Below are 15305 nucleotides of genomic sequence, written 5' to 3'. Positions count from 1 at the left end.
CAGACGCACTTTCCGTAGGACCAACACTCACTTTGTTAGCTCTTTTCTTATTTAAATACCTATAGAAACTCTTTACTATCCGTCTTTATGTTACTAGATAGCTTTCTCTCACACTCTTAATTTTTCTTCCTTGTTAATCTTTTTGTCATTCTTCGCTGTTCTTTATATTCTTTCCAATCTTCTGACCTTCCACCTGTCTTTGTGCAATTATATGCTTTTTCTTTAAGTTTAGTACTTTCTTTAACTTTTTTAGTTAACCACAGATGGTGAGCCCTCCCCTTGGAATTTTTCTTTCTCATTGCAATGTATATATCCTGTGTATTCTGAAATATCCATTTGATTGTCTGCCACTGAACTTCTATGGATATATCCCTTTAACCTCATTTGCCAGTTCACCTTAGCTAGCTCGGCATTCATGCCCTCATATTTGCCCTTATTTAAGTTTAAAATACTAGCCTTGGACACACTCGCTTCTGCCTCAAAATGGATGTAAAATATTATGATTGCTGCTACCTAGAGGTGCCTTCACTAGGAGATTATCAATTAATCCTATCTCATTGCTCAATACCAGGTCTAGTATAGCCTGCTCTCTGGTTGGCTCCACAATGTGCTGTCCTAAGAAACTATCCCGAAAACGTTCTATGAACCCCTCATCTACACTGCCTTTGCCCATTTGATTTTTCCAGTCTCTATGTACATTAAAATCCCACATGATTATTGCTGTGCCTTTCTGGCAAGCTCCCATTATCTCTTCTTTTATACTCTGTCCTACTGTGTAGTTACAATTAGGGGGCCTGTACACCACTCCCACAAGTGACTTCTTGCCATTATCATTCCTCATTTCAACCTGAACTGCTTCTACATCCTGGTTTCCTGAATTTAGGTCATCCCTCTCTAGTGTACTAATACAATCATTAATTAACAGAGCCAGCCCTCCACCTTTTCCTAACTTCCTGTCCTCCAGGAATGTCACATGTCCTTCAATAATCAGGTCATCCCAATCTAGGTCATCCTGTAGCCATGTCTCTGTAATGGCTATCAAATTGTACTTATTTATTTCTATTTGTGCTATCAGTTCATCTGTTTTGTTTTGAATGCTATGTGCATTTGGATACAGAGCCTTTAGTTTTGTCCTTTTATTATTTTTGTAGTGTCTAGTCTTATCTGCTGGTTGCTCTTAGATTTGTACTCTCTGTCCCTTCCTATCACAGTATGTTTATCATTTCCCATATTAATACCTGTCTACTCTTTGGTTTACCACATCTTCCCAAATTTAATCCTTTGCCCCCACTTATTTATGTTGCTTTCTATTTATTAACTTTACCACCAATCTGTGTATTATTTTAAAACTTAGAGATAGAATAGAACTTAACCACTTACCAGATACTCACCAAACAGCTAGCTCCTTTCCCTATAGTAGAGCAAGAACTAATTTTTATGGGGTGAGAAAGATAGAAAAAGGAAACGAACGCATCCTTCCCCCAACTCCCCTCTCACCAAACTCCAAGGGCAGAATTTTACGACAGCAGGATTTTACGTGCCCGCTGTCATCAATGGTATTTATAACGGCTCGCCGCATTTTACAGCCCTGTCCCCGCTGAAACGAGGCCGTAAAATTCTGCCCCAAGTCTTCACTCAGTTAGTCAGCTGCACTCCGTTTGTCAAGGCTGCACTAAAGAACCCTGAATTTATAGTAAACTCAGCTGAGGCTACAGTAACCAGATTCAACCAGTTAGCTAATTAACTACTCAGCTCCTACAGCTGAGAGTGAATTTACCCTGTTTAAACTGCAAAGAAAGAACTTAGCCTGCTTACACAGTACTTTCCAGTTCCTGCTGATTACAGACTAGATTAGGTTTTAAGAGGAAATTTTAAGAACAAAATTAACACTTAAAACTCCCCTCTCACCAAACTCCAAGTCTTCAGTTAGTCCATTTTCAGAAATCCTTTGCATGTTGAGCCAAGAAACACAAATAAGATGAGCTTTGAAATTATCTACTGCAAAAAAAAATACATTTTACTATCTATCTTGTTATGTATTCTTGGTGAAGGGTTTATTTAATGTTTTGCAACCAAACTAAGGGCCACCAGAACCAATGAATATTCTTGGTCCTGCTTACACAGAAAGTCCAACAATCTCAAACTGCACACAAATTAAAAGAGATTACATAATTGCCTTATAAAGTGTTAGACCTAATCTTCATTACTGTGTTGATCTGATCATCTAATCATAGAAAATAATAATATTGCTCTTAAGAGGGTACCAGTGTGTCAGGAATCTAAGTTACTCACAGTTAATGGAAAGCTGTAAAAAAGTAAAATGTGAAGCATGAGCTGGGTACTGTTGTTTACATTGGAAAGAAAATAACAAGAGGAAATGCAGGGTTAGGAAGCTTATGACATAAAAGATTCACAAAAAGCAAGATGAACAGGAAGTGTGTTTCCCCACTTTTGCTAATGGTGTTCTTTTGTATGCTGAGGATGCACAAATAAAGTGTTTTTATAATGAACCAAGAAAACCAGATTAAAATGAGGAAAAGTATTATAAATATTTTGGAAAAGTAGAAAAAAATGTTATAACAAAATAAAAAAGATGTTATAACAAAATAGAAGGCAGACGGGAATGTCCCTGCTGCCCTTTCTAGGCTAATGCCTTGACCTGGGATTTCATAGCGTCATTTCTACTGGATCAGCAACTGACAGAAATAAAGGAAAAGTAATGATGAGTGAGAATACACAGCACACGACAAGGAATGAGTTGCTAGTTGGGACAAACCAGTAAAAGATGTAAGCACATGCTACTTTTATAATTGCAATAATTTCCTCAGTCTGCGTGTATCTGTGTGTGTCAGCTTGGGTGTGGTTCCAAATATTTGTGTGTTAAACAATAAATACCTACCTTTCTTTTAAAACTTACAAAAACCTGTCACTTGCTTGTTCTTAACAGTTAAGCCACTCAGGAGTTAAAACACTTTTTTTTAAACAAAGCACGTTCTTCAGTCAGTGGATATGTGAAAAAAAGGGAGTCTTGCCTTTCACCTCTTCCCTGTCTGTAACAATGGGCAAAGTAGTCAAAATCAATACTTCGGTTGTTCAAATGATTTACAAACAGAAATATTAAAAGGAAAGACCTGACAGTCATAAGTTGGTTGTTTTTTTTTTATTTCTTCCTTTTCCCCTGCAATCTTTCTTTGGCACCTTTTCCTTATTGACTGGTTCTAGCCCTACCAATCTCATTCTATAAACTGCTCATACACCTTGACGGATGTGATTTTAAGCACACACATGGAGACCAGAAAGATTGTATACTTCATTCCCCCATTGTACTGAATTAATTGCATTAATGCCTTGCATTAAGATAGCATTATGAATTTTGTAATTGGTCTTACTTGGCTTGGAGGGAGAAGCATAAGGCTCCTACTCCCCAGTCATTATCCAGCAATCTGTGCTAAAAGTGACATTGGTTCAGCCTTAGTTCTGTTGCTGCCTGTATTTGAATAGCCAGTCGACATTCTGTTATGGACGGGGAGCGATGTGGCATCATTTTCCCCTTTTCTCACCTCTCGGCTGACCACAAGATGTACTTTTGAAAAATGAAGGTCAGGGGTTTGTGGTGATAAAGTCATGCTGGTTCATCCCAAACAACATTAAGCTTCTGGCTTTCCAGTTGAAGTTGGTCAAGCCTCTGTAGTGAAGAACTATAATCTTGCAGATGAAATGAATAAGTCCCAATTCCCTGCCTAAGGAGACTTTTGAGGCAGGGTCCTCCCTCGTGCTGGGTGAGAGATAGATTCCCTCTAGTGTCCATATACCAGACTGACCTGCTCAGCAGCCCCTGTGGATTAATGAGGTATTGGCTATCACCAACCAGTTTCAGTCATGTGACAGCAGTATCAATATATTTCATTGCCCACACAAATGATTATGTTATAAGCCATTGTCACGCATGGAGAATGAAGGCAGCCATTCACACCTGCTTCTGATAAAATGTTTTCTTCACATCCCACTTTGTCAGATTTCAAGTTTGCAGATACCAAGTCTGAGGTGACCATTATATTTGAGTTTTTGTAAATATTCAGACAATAGCACCTGTAAATTCCCCAAATGATCTTGTTGCGTTCGGATTCACTTCAATTGAGGGTTCTCCACAAGGATATTTATATTTTAATGAATTTACAGAGGCATGTTCAGCCATGAGTTAAAGCCTTATCCTGCTATTACATTCCTTGACCCTTGTCCTGCTATTACCACATCCTGCTTTCTTACCTTATTGCCACTATCAGCACCTCCTTTAGCCCTTACCAGTACCATTAACACCCCTTTGTTCTTTTGACATCTGTCAATTTCTCCTTTGCCCCCACCTATCAATGGCCTTATATCCAGCTTCACCTGCTCCACCCTCCTTAAGCAGTATAAATTTCATCACATTTTTACTTCGCTTTAGCTCTGAGGAAGTCATACGGACTCAAAACATTAACTGTTTTTCTCTCCACAGATGCTGTTAGACCTGCTGAGTTTTTCCAGCATTTTCTGTTTTTGCATGACTTAAAACTTGTCTGTATAGAAACAACAAAAGAAGTCACCTGACTCCCCCATAGTCCATTTTAAGGTAGATTGCCCTTTCCGTGATGTTTTTTTTTTAAAAGATAAAGTGTTCATCTTCCTTATATGTTTTACAGGCATAGGACATGGCCATGACAATTCACTCTCAAGGTTCTCAATTAGAATGGCCACTTGAGCCTATGGAACTGTATGCAGTAAAGAATCAGTATCATTCTAGTTAGGTCTAGTAGGTCAAGGGCAGTGGACAAAGAGGAACACCACCACCTGGAAGTTCCCCTCCAAGCCACTCACTATCCTGACTTGGAAATATATCGCTGTTCATTCGCTGTCACTGGGTCAAAATCCGGAACTCCCTTCCTAACAACACTCTGGGTAAACCTACATCACATGGACTGCAGCAGTTCAAGAAGGCAACTCATCACCACCTTCTCAAGGGCAACTAGGGATGGGCAATAAATGCTGGCCTAGCCAGTGACACCCACATCCCATGAATGAATAAAAAATAAACAGTGATGGTGAATATATTCCAGTAGCATCAGCACAGGTGGGAAGGGGAGCAAACGTGCAAGAAAATAAAGTGCATGATACTAGACCAGAGTGACTTTCCCTTATGTCTAAGGGGAAGCATCTGATTTAGCATATCTACAGCAGTGCTTTTCAAACTATTTTCCAATGTGAACCATTTTAACACTTGGGAAATTAATGGGACTCCAAAGACTAAAGCAAAACAGCAAAATTAAGTATCATAGTAACATTCAGTATATTATTAAAGCTTGCCTATTATAGATCATATAATACATCATAAGTGAAAACCTGTGTTTTCATAATACTTTGCAAAAATGTTATTATGTACTCACCAGTCTATTATGTCATCTGAGCCACTCCAGCTCGAGGAGCTTGGCCAGGAAGCAGCAGGTACTACTGATGTTCATATTTGCATTCAGAATTACTAATCTACAGCAAGGTTTCCTATAGGCCATGTTAACATTATTGATTTTAATGTGAGACTAGTCGAAATAATTTTCTACTGAGGATTTCAATTGACACAAAATAATATTCATAGTCCCAAAGGCTGCAGTTTCAACTGTGGATTCTGCTACACACAGTGTAACTTTAATATAAAATGGACTTAATTCGCAAGGTAAGTGAATGTGGAGCCGTGTCCCTCCCAACATAGGGCTGGGCTTTATGAAGAAAGCAGAGTGTTTCTAAACAGGCATAGAACATAATGTGCAAAAGTCACTGACTAATGAAGTTTCAGCCAAGTTCTCCATTTTCTCCAGTGACAGAAGACTCAGTGAAACCCCTTTCCATACCCTCCCCATAAACACTGTAATTAGCCCCCTCCCCCTATCTCTCTCTCACTGTAATCAGCTCCTCTTCCCACACAAACAAGCCATTCTCTTCCTCTACACACACACACTGTAAACAGCGAATCCCTGCCCCACGTACACTGTAAGCAGTCACTTTCTCCCCACTCCACACACAATCTGCAATCAGTCCCTCTTCATGCTACTCCCCACCATACACACAGATCAGCTGTCTAGTGGTGGCCCATGAGGAGACACAGCAGCTCTGACAGCTCAAGCTGGTGAATGGCCATTCTTAAATGGTTTTGAGAAGGCAAAAATAAATTTCAACTCCAAGAGAAGAACAGAGCAAGGGCAGGGTTGAATACCGTCTGGGTCTCGGTGCCATTGTGGGCCGCAGTCTCAGGAGGGGGAAGTTTGAGACCCTTTTATTGTTTCTGTGACTCAAATTGCGCGACCCACAGTTTGGGAACTGCTGCACTACATGATTAAAACTAGAAGCTCATTGCACGACAGATCATCTATTCGATCACATGACCCATAATTTCATGATGGATTATAGGAATACCAAAACATTGAACTACTAGTGGTGAAAACCTATCGTTGATGGTTTTTAGACAAATAGAGGCTTGAATGAAATGTATAATTTGCTTTTTTATTTGCATCATCCATACAGCACTAAATAGCTTCTTTCCCAGGAATGTGCAATGTTCAGGAAATATTAAAAAACCAGTGTTAACGATCGAATCAGCAGAACAGGAAAATAAGTTGAAATAATAATGGCATATAGGGGTTGTTCCAAATGAGAACCTTGTACGTATTTGGAATGCTAAAATTTTGAGGTAGCTCAAGAGAAGTTAGTGGAATAGTAAATGATTCAGTCATTCATACCCTTTTGACGAAACTAATTTGGCTCTGAACAGATATTTTTAATGTTGTTGCATCATTTTCAGGATTAAAATGTTTGCCAAAGGAAATAATCCATTTTGACAGATGCACATTTCCTTATGGATTATTTCCTCAATCCCTTGCTGGCTTTCCTGGATTCAATTTGGCCAATACATAACTGTTTCAATCATGACACACTACACTCCATTGGTCCATCATTCCCATCTCCTTGAACATACATTAGCTTCCTGTGCCTCAATGTAATGAAACTTCAAAACACAAATATTTTCAGTAGGGCTGATCCACCCCCAAGCACCCTTGCTGACCCTTTTTGTGTACGGCTCAATCATTATACTAAGCAATTTCTGGACAAAATACGTGCATATTTCAGAGTCACCATTCTGAACTTTGTTGAAGGCTTTACAAAAATTACAGATCGAGAATGAGATTTGAGCTCCTGATTCTAGAGTTTCAACAAAATAATCGAATGTTTACAAGTAATCCAAAGTCAAAGTCATTGGTGGGAAAGGATACCTGTAAGTGTGCTTTTGTCATCGAGCATATTCAAAGAATATTGTTGCTGCTCTGGGCTAGGTTATTTAAGGTCAGAAATTCCTAGACATCTCTCCTTTGTAACAAAGCTCTAAGAATGCAAGATCATGTGTTGGCACGATTTAGCATGGGGAGCTCACGCTAAAAGCCCAGTAGAACACCATTCTCTGTTGTTTGAGTTAAATATGTACCAAGATTGGAGTTTCTGAAGTGCAGCTCTTCAAAATTGAAATCCTAAACCCAAATTTTTTAAGAGCAAGTATTACAATCATTTAACATCCAGATCTTATGCACACAGATTTAATTATTTTCAAAATAAAAAGGAAATAAATCTATACAAAGAATAAACAAATTTCACATTTTATTAGAATGTTACTCAAATCACAGTACAAATCACCCTTTCATATGTTTAACATACAGTTAAGAAATGCTCAGAAAATATTTATTTGACTGTTGAAGATTTGATACTTGATCAGCTTAACATTGTTTTCTTGCAGCACTGACAAACAGGGACTTTACTCCATATATTACTTACATTCTCATGTGGAATATACAAAGGACCCATATATACTACAGCAAAATGCTAAGCACAATTTGCATGGGGTGATATTTCTGAATTTTCCTTTCTATCCATAGTTGTAACAGAAAATACTGTTTAAATGGAGTTCACTGTACAGAGCAATGTGAAATGCATGCAGAGCATAGGTTGTTCCATTTTCAATATTTGGCTGTCGCAAGCCCTTCTTTTTCCAAAAGCAAATCTGCGTACCTTTGCTGGAGTTCCTTCTCTCTCTCCTGCTGCCGCGCAACATCTTCTCTCAAAGACTGAGTTTGGAGTTAGGAAAGGATACAGCAAATAAAATAAATCAAATGATTCTTTATGAACAGACAATATTGAAGATTCAGTTCATTGTTCATTTATGGAACTATCCTTTTGAAAGTCAGAAAACATTTATAGAATAAGCTTCACTATAATTTTCTAAATTACATAGTGAAAGGTTGCATACTTAAAAATGGGCTACAGAACTTTCCTAACATTTGGCAGCTACAGAACAAATCACTCATATTACTTATGAAAAATGTATCCTGTCAAAGATAGATAAGTAGTAATAGGATTGGGTCTAATTGACTAAAGTGAGTTGACGCAAAAAAAATACAAGTACAGTACTTGAGCTTTTAATCAATGGTAGTCCAACAAATAATTCTTCAGTAGTACGTAGGAAATACCTTAAATTCAAAATTTGTTCTCGAATTAAGTCTTTCATATGGCTACTGAGGAAAGTATAAGGCCATCAATCTTTGGATAAAGGAGTATTCTACCTAACACTGCCAAGGCTACCAACTTAGTACCTTGTTCGATGTAAAAAAAATAGTTGGTCAGAACCCGTAATCTTTGTTTTCTGCAGTACATGAGACACCCATTCTTTCTCTCTCCACCACCACCACCCCACCAACCTATCCTTCCGAAGGAGGGCTAGCCTGCATGAAACTTAGTACCGAATATTTCGGGGTGAAAGCAGGGCTACCAAGCACTAATTTTTACTGATACTTGTACTTTATGAGTGAAACTGGTTTTCTACTGAAAAGAGATAGACATGAGAGTCCTTATGTGTTTTCTGGTTGCTGAAACAACTTTTTTTGTTAAGCTACATATAATGTTTTGTGCTCAACCCCAGGTTTCAAAACCAATATTTCAACTTGCTATATTACTATATGAAAATTATTATATTAAGAATGAATTTTAAAATATTCCAGTGCAGCAAGTGCTGAATACTTGATTATAAAATAAAAAATTAATCTACTGATTCTGCAAAACTCAAAAAAGCAAAGAATGTAAGAATTACCTCTTGTCTCCTTGGAATAGCAATATCTTCATGCTTCTTCAATTCTTCAAAAGTACATAATTCCAGGTGTGCCTGCTCAATCTGATCCCAGAGGTCGCTCAACTGTTTCATTAGGCCTGTAGCACGTGACTGATATCCTCCAAGCAGTATCTTGAGTTTTTTCTCCATTTTTGCTGCCTGTTTTGCTTCTGTAGTCATGTGATTTCTGTTGGTCTATAATAAGAAAAATTGTTGCTTGCATGACTGAGTAAAGTAGTCCAACATTTTCTAGAATTAAATAAAAACTAGTTATCAAAGCTCAACTGCTGCATTAACCACCCATCCCCCACAAAAAACGTACACAATTCAGTGCTAATTTTATTTGAGATATTCCGGCCTTATGATATTCCAAAATAATTGTCCAAGTTTGGTTTAATAAACACAAAGTTATCCTTAGTCTTTGTCAGAGGACAATTGATAGGTTCCAGCACAAAGGATTACGAAGATGAAGGAGTGTCAGGCACTTTCCACGTACAAATTTAATGCTGCTTATGAACAAAGGCAGCCAAAATGACAAACTTATTCTGACTGATTTAAAACAAACTGCAGATGCCAATGCAAAATTGGACATTATCAAGCTCATGAGGTCGACTATGAATTGTGCTAACATTATTTTAGGGAATTATCTTGAGAAATTGGGGCATAGATACTTCAAAATTCATAAACTGTCTTTTAGCAGACCAACATCCTACACTGAACTTGTTTACCACAATGTTAGAGGGTACAGTAACCTAGCGGTTATGGTATTGGCTAGCAACGCTTAAGTCAGGAGTTCAAATCTCATCATGGAAAGTTTTCAAATTAGCTTCAATAAATCTTCAGAATTTACAGGCTATCACTAGAAAATGACCACTGTCACAGAAACCTATTATGTTTTCAGTCAGAGGAACTTGCCACTTCTATCCTGTCATGCCTAGATTTGATTCCAGTTACACACTATGTGGTTGATGCTTAATGCCCTAAATACCATCTTATCAGTTTAAAGGTTTCAATGCGCTTCATAAAGGTAGGAAAACAACTGGAGAACAAAAATGGACATAGGAGGATAGGGGGAATAACCAAAAGCAATATTTAAGAGGAGAATTCTCAAGTAGGGGAGAGAAGTAACATGCCAAAGGTGCTTAGGTAGGACAATGTGACTGAAGGTTCTGCTGCCAAAAGTGGCACAAAGATGGGAGACTACAAAAGCAGCCCGAATCATGAAAGTTAAGGGTGCACAGGAAAGCATTGTTATAATGCAGTCAACACATTTCCAATGATTGTGCTTTGTAACCACACCTGAAGGTTACAAGACTGTAACCTTGGCCTGTCCTTTTCCTTGACCATGTCTTCCCCTTGGTGGCATTATTCATAGGTTGGAGTGAACCTTCATATTATGCTGAGAAAATCCAACTTCACTATTCATCTCAACCAACCATTTGCTTAGTCTCTGATTAAGTCCTTAATGAGCTAAAATTTCATTTAGCATAAGAATGAAGTTATCACACTTGGTTCTCCTAAACCTTCAAACCGTAGCATTCAACTCCCTCCCCATTTTTGGCAATTTCCTCAAACTAAGCCCAAATGGTAAGCATCTTTATTGTCATGTTTGGCTCGGAGGTGACCTTCATGCCCCATAGGGCATGGGTAACGGAGTTTGGATGAGTTCAACTGGTAGAGAGGCCAGCAAGGAAAATTTTGGAGTAATCTAGTTTGAAGGCAATGAAGCATGGATAAGCTTTTCAGGTACAGTAGTGGGGCAGCAAGGTTAACATGGAGATTGTGGTTTTGCAGAGGTGCACCAGGATTTTCCCCTCGGCGATTTGGGGGCGGGGCCACGTCACCAAGGGGAAAATGACGCGGGATGATGTCGGGAGGAACCCCTGACGTCATCCTGGTCCATTTAAATCTTCAGTAAGGCGGGCGGACAGCGAAATCAGCTGTCCGCCCGCCGACCTGTCAATGGCCAATTAAGGCCATTGACAGGCTAATTAACCTTGTTAAAGACCCAGCCCATCCAAGCTTAAGGCTGGCGGGCAGGCCAGGAGCCCCAGTGGGCTCTAGATTATTCATGAAACTTCATCTACTGGCGGGATGAAGTTTCATGTCCGTTTTTTAAAAATTTAATAAACTTTGTGTGTTTCTTATTAACATGTCCCATCTCGTGTGACATTGTCACATGAGGGGGACATGTTAATAATTTTAATATTTCTCTATTTTTTGACTTTTCTTACCTGTCAGTAAACTCCCTGAGACAGCACTTTGCCTCAGGGAGCAGTGCGCGAAAGAGCGCACTTTGACAGTTGGGGATTCCCTCCCCCACCCCCCGCACAGGAAGCACATAGCGCTTCCTGTCGGGCAGGCCGCTGGGTGGGCTTTAATTGGCCCACCCACTCAAAATGGCGGCGGGCCCTGTTTTGGTGGTGGGGGTTGGCTGTCCACCCACCTCCGAGCCGGTGGGGCCCGCTCGCCCACCAAGGGCAAAATTCTGCCCATGGATAAAGGCAGTATTGGTGGTGGCAATAATATGGGGCTTGAAGGAACAGATAGTAGTGAACAAGAACTAACTTGTTAAAATACTGTTTTACCCTCAATTATGAAAGTCTTCGAGTTTATACCTAAAATAATGAACTATATGAAGATTTCTCATTGCACTGGACTTCTGGATAGAATAGATTATGATTACATTAAAATAAACTGATAAATGGGGCCCTATGTTAACATCTACCGCAATATCTCAGGAGTAATAGATGCAGTGAGCTCTGAGAATAAGTAACTTTAGACAATGCAACGTATAGATCAGTGGTTTATTATTTCATTGGATTTAAAAGAAATCCTTTCATTAGTTTATTTTTTAAAAATGCATTCATTTTTACATCTCCATTAAATATGCTTATTTCAAAAGAAAATGTTTAATCATCCTGAAGATAGGTGATTTCATCTGGTAAAATAGCAGTGTAGGAGAAAAGTCTTCAAACAACACTAGGTTGTTCGAATTCCTCTTGTTTTTCAATATTGTTCAAGTCACACAATGTATAGCTGTGCGTTACATTCAAGTAGCAGTATAGACTATAACAAAAGATACAACACAAGAGGCCAATCGGCACATCCATTTCTCCTTGTCATACAGGTTATTGCTGGAAGTTTGAGACTTTAAATAAAAATAATTTTCCTACTACTGTGCATAATCAGGAATTGATCCATTTGCAATTTCAATTGTTTCAAAATGTTATTTTTAATTTTGTTGTGAAAATGAGTATGATAGAGATGGTAAAACTATCTCAAAATCATTAATTATACTGGGTTTTCAGACTTCATTCCAGCCGACTTCACTAGCTATAATCCTGAGTCACCGTTTTGATTCAAAATGGCAGCCAGAGCTTTGACATCCACAATAATGTAGCTTTGGAGAGTGGAATGAGGGGGCTTAAAAAATTTACTTGAATTAAATCATGGATAAAGATGGGACTTTTAAAAAATAACTGGCTTGTTTAGTAGTTGTCTTTCACTGCCATAACTATTTCAAGTTACCAACTCACAAAGGGATTAAGTAATGCACACCTTGGAGTTGTAGTGTACTGACAAACTTACAAACGTTCACTGAAATATGGTCTGCAGCTGTTTTTAATACCATTAGAAGCAGCGTAAATTCTCTGAATGGAACTGCTACTGCCTGATTCTCAGAACTACCCGTGTGAATGATTTCCAACCTACTTCCCACTTTTCCCTGCCAAGATATTTTAAACAAATCCACCCGTTGTGAATAACTTCCTTGATTAACTGAAACTTATCCATACTGGTATAAATAAAACATGCTATTCTTGCAATCCTGTTGTGCTTATTTTTTCAACCAAAAATGAAATTTAAAAAAAGAAACATTGCTCCAAATGCTTACTCTGTATTAAGATTCTTGCCACTCATTTTTGTTGTAGAACTAATAACTGTACACTATGAAACAGCAAGACTATCCTAAAATAATAGAAAGGCAGGCTGTTAAAACAGATTATAAAATATAACTTTTTTTTGCCAAAAATATAAGGTAAAATGCCTTGGTGCACATTAAAGGGTTCTTGTTGTATCTTGGCCTGCATAATCAGTTCAGTGAAGGGTTTTAAAATGTGGTCCTATTGCCGATTGTACGGTTCAATCCTAAAAATTAAAACATTTTCTGTAGCTAATATTTAACCACTGAAGCCAAAAGAACTAACACAATTAAACACAGAACAGTGAAGGTTGGTAGGGCAGAAATTTATCATTTAGAATCACTTTTAGCTTTATACATTTTAACAAGTTCTTATAATCAAGCAACAAGCACTAACAATGAAAAAATGCACAAACTTTCATCTTCAGGTATATCATTATTTGCAACTACTTTATTTATTCTACCTTGGGATAAAGTTCTGGTTTAAAAATATGGCTTCATCAAAAGTAGACCAATGCTGCACCCTTCTGGATAGCTACCGGTAAGGGTAATTCTTGCAAATGTCTAACAACATTTTATATTACCAAACATGTGAAATTTATTTAAAAGCATTTCTTTCGAAATACAAGATACTGTTTAAATTTCAATATATTATAATGTATGCATCTATCGCAAAATCATCAGCACTTCCATACATAGGTGAAACTGAAGTAACAAAATTGCTTTTACAAATTTTAACATATTTAGAAAGAACCAAACATGCGTTTATATTGTGCCCGGCATGATCTCAAGACATTGCAAAGAGCTGCACAGCCAATGAGCCATGTTTGAAATGTAGGCAAATACAGCAGCCAAGTTGTACAAAACAAGATCCAACAAACAGAAATACAACCAGATGATCAGTTTTTGTTAACTTTGGTTGAAGGCTAAATGTTGACCAGGACACTAGGAGAATTCTTCTGTTCTTCAAGTAATGCCATGCACTCTTTAATATCTAAACACATCTCCTTCAATTGTGCAGTATCCATCAATACTGCATTGTTTGGGTCAGGTCTCTTTGATCAGACAATAAACAAAACTTGTATCTGCCCTCTTAAGTGGAGGTAAAAAATACCATGGCATTATTGAAAAGATTATCTGACTGAGTTTGGAAATGGATCCTGAACTCATGATCTTCAGGGGAGAGTTTTGTCTCTAAACCAAGATGACAATTAGGTCGTGTTTATGGTCAGGTCTCTGCTATCTCTAAAACTCAGTAATTTACACTATGCCTGCATTTCATATGGAACCATTTCTGAGTCTAGAAATGCTGGCATGTTCTAATGCAATTAAAGGAAAAGAGCCAGTATTAAATATTGCCAACATCACTAGACTAGGAGTGGCTTCCCCTTTCATATTGCTTCTATTTTAAATTTAGTCAACTGAGGGTTTTTGTAGAAAATTGTGGTTTCAAAAGTTGGTTATTATAGGGCTTAGAGTTTTTCTAAAAACATTACAGTGCACCATTTCTGAATGTTGTGGACTTCTTAGACCAGATGGTTTGTTCATGTCTTTTTTCTGTGGACAGTCAGACATCATAATAGTGGGTTTCTCCTGAAAAGGTCCATGTTTTATGTTGTTACAGTGGACACTAACCATCTAGAGCATGTACTAGAAAGCACAACAATTAGTAAAGTTATCTCCAGATGTTATAAAACTGCTTTCAGTTGGGTATTAGGGGTGCTGGTGTGATGCATGGGTCTAGATCCTGTCTTAATGAATCTAGCAACTTTACATTGGATTTGCATATTGGGAGAAGGCAGTTCGATCACCCCACCAAACCTAATATAAAAGCAGCTTTAAACTTTATGGGCAGGATTTTCCCCCTGTCGGGGGAGAAGTTGAAGGGCGGGCGCACACAGACGCTCTTCAGATCAGCGCCCCCAATTGGGGGCGCAGTGCCATTTTACATGGGCGAGCCAATTAAAGCCCACCCAGCGTGACGTCCACACAGAAGCGCTATGCACTCACTGCGGACGGGGGTGTTTCCAAAGTCGAGAGTGCGCTCTGTCGCCATGGGTAAGATGAGGTTTCATGTAGGTTTTTAAAAATTTTAATAAAGTTTTTGTAAAAATTATGGACATGTCCCAACTCATGTGACAGTGTCACATGAGGGGACATGTTAGGGGAATTTTATTTTTCTATTTGTAGCTTTTTTACATTTTGAGC

At 38.3% G+C, this 15305-nt stretch overlaps 1 protein-coding gene across 1 annotated transcript in view; it reads right to left on the bottom strand.

Annotated features, from left to right (window-relative positions):
- Positions 1 to 7657: 7657 nt before the first annotated feature.
- The window catches only part of cdc5l (CDC5 cell division cycle 5-like (S. pombe)), a 55763-nt gene continuing 48115 nt past the window's right edge, over positions 7658 to 15305 (bottom strand). Inside the window, exons 15-16 of the mRNA XM_078541995.1 lie at positions 9158 to 9370; positions 7658 to 8138 (exon numbers count right to left, since the gene is read on the bottom strand). Of these exons, the coding sequence (XP_078398121.1) occupies positions 8031 to 8138; positions 9158 to 9370 (321 nt within the window). The 3' untranslated portion in view covers positions 7658 to 8030. The remainder of the gene's footprint in view (positions 8139 to 9157; positions 9371 to 15305) is intronic.

This window comes from Cetorhinus maximus, chromosome 5 (assembly GCF_964194155.1).
Source record: "Cetorhinus maximus chromosome 5, sCetMax3.hap1.1, whole genome shotgun sequence".
NCBI classification, from domain to species: Eukaryota; Metazoa; Chordata; class Chondrichthyes; order Lamniformes; family Cetorhinidae; genus Cetorhinus; species Cetorhinus maximus.
Note: the sequence above shows the minus strand (reverse complement) of the source record. Positions and strands in the feature narration are given on the sequence as shown.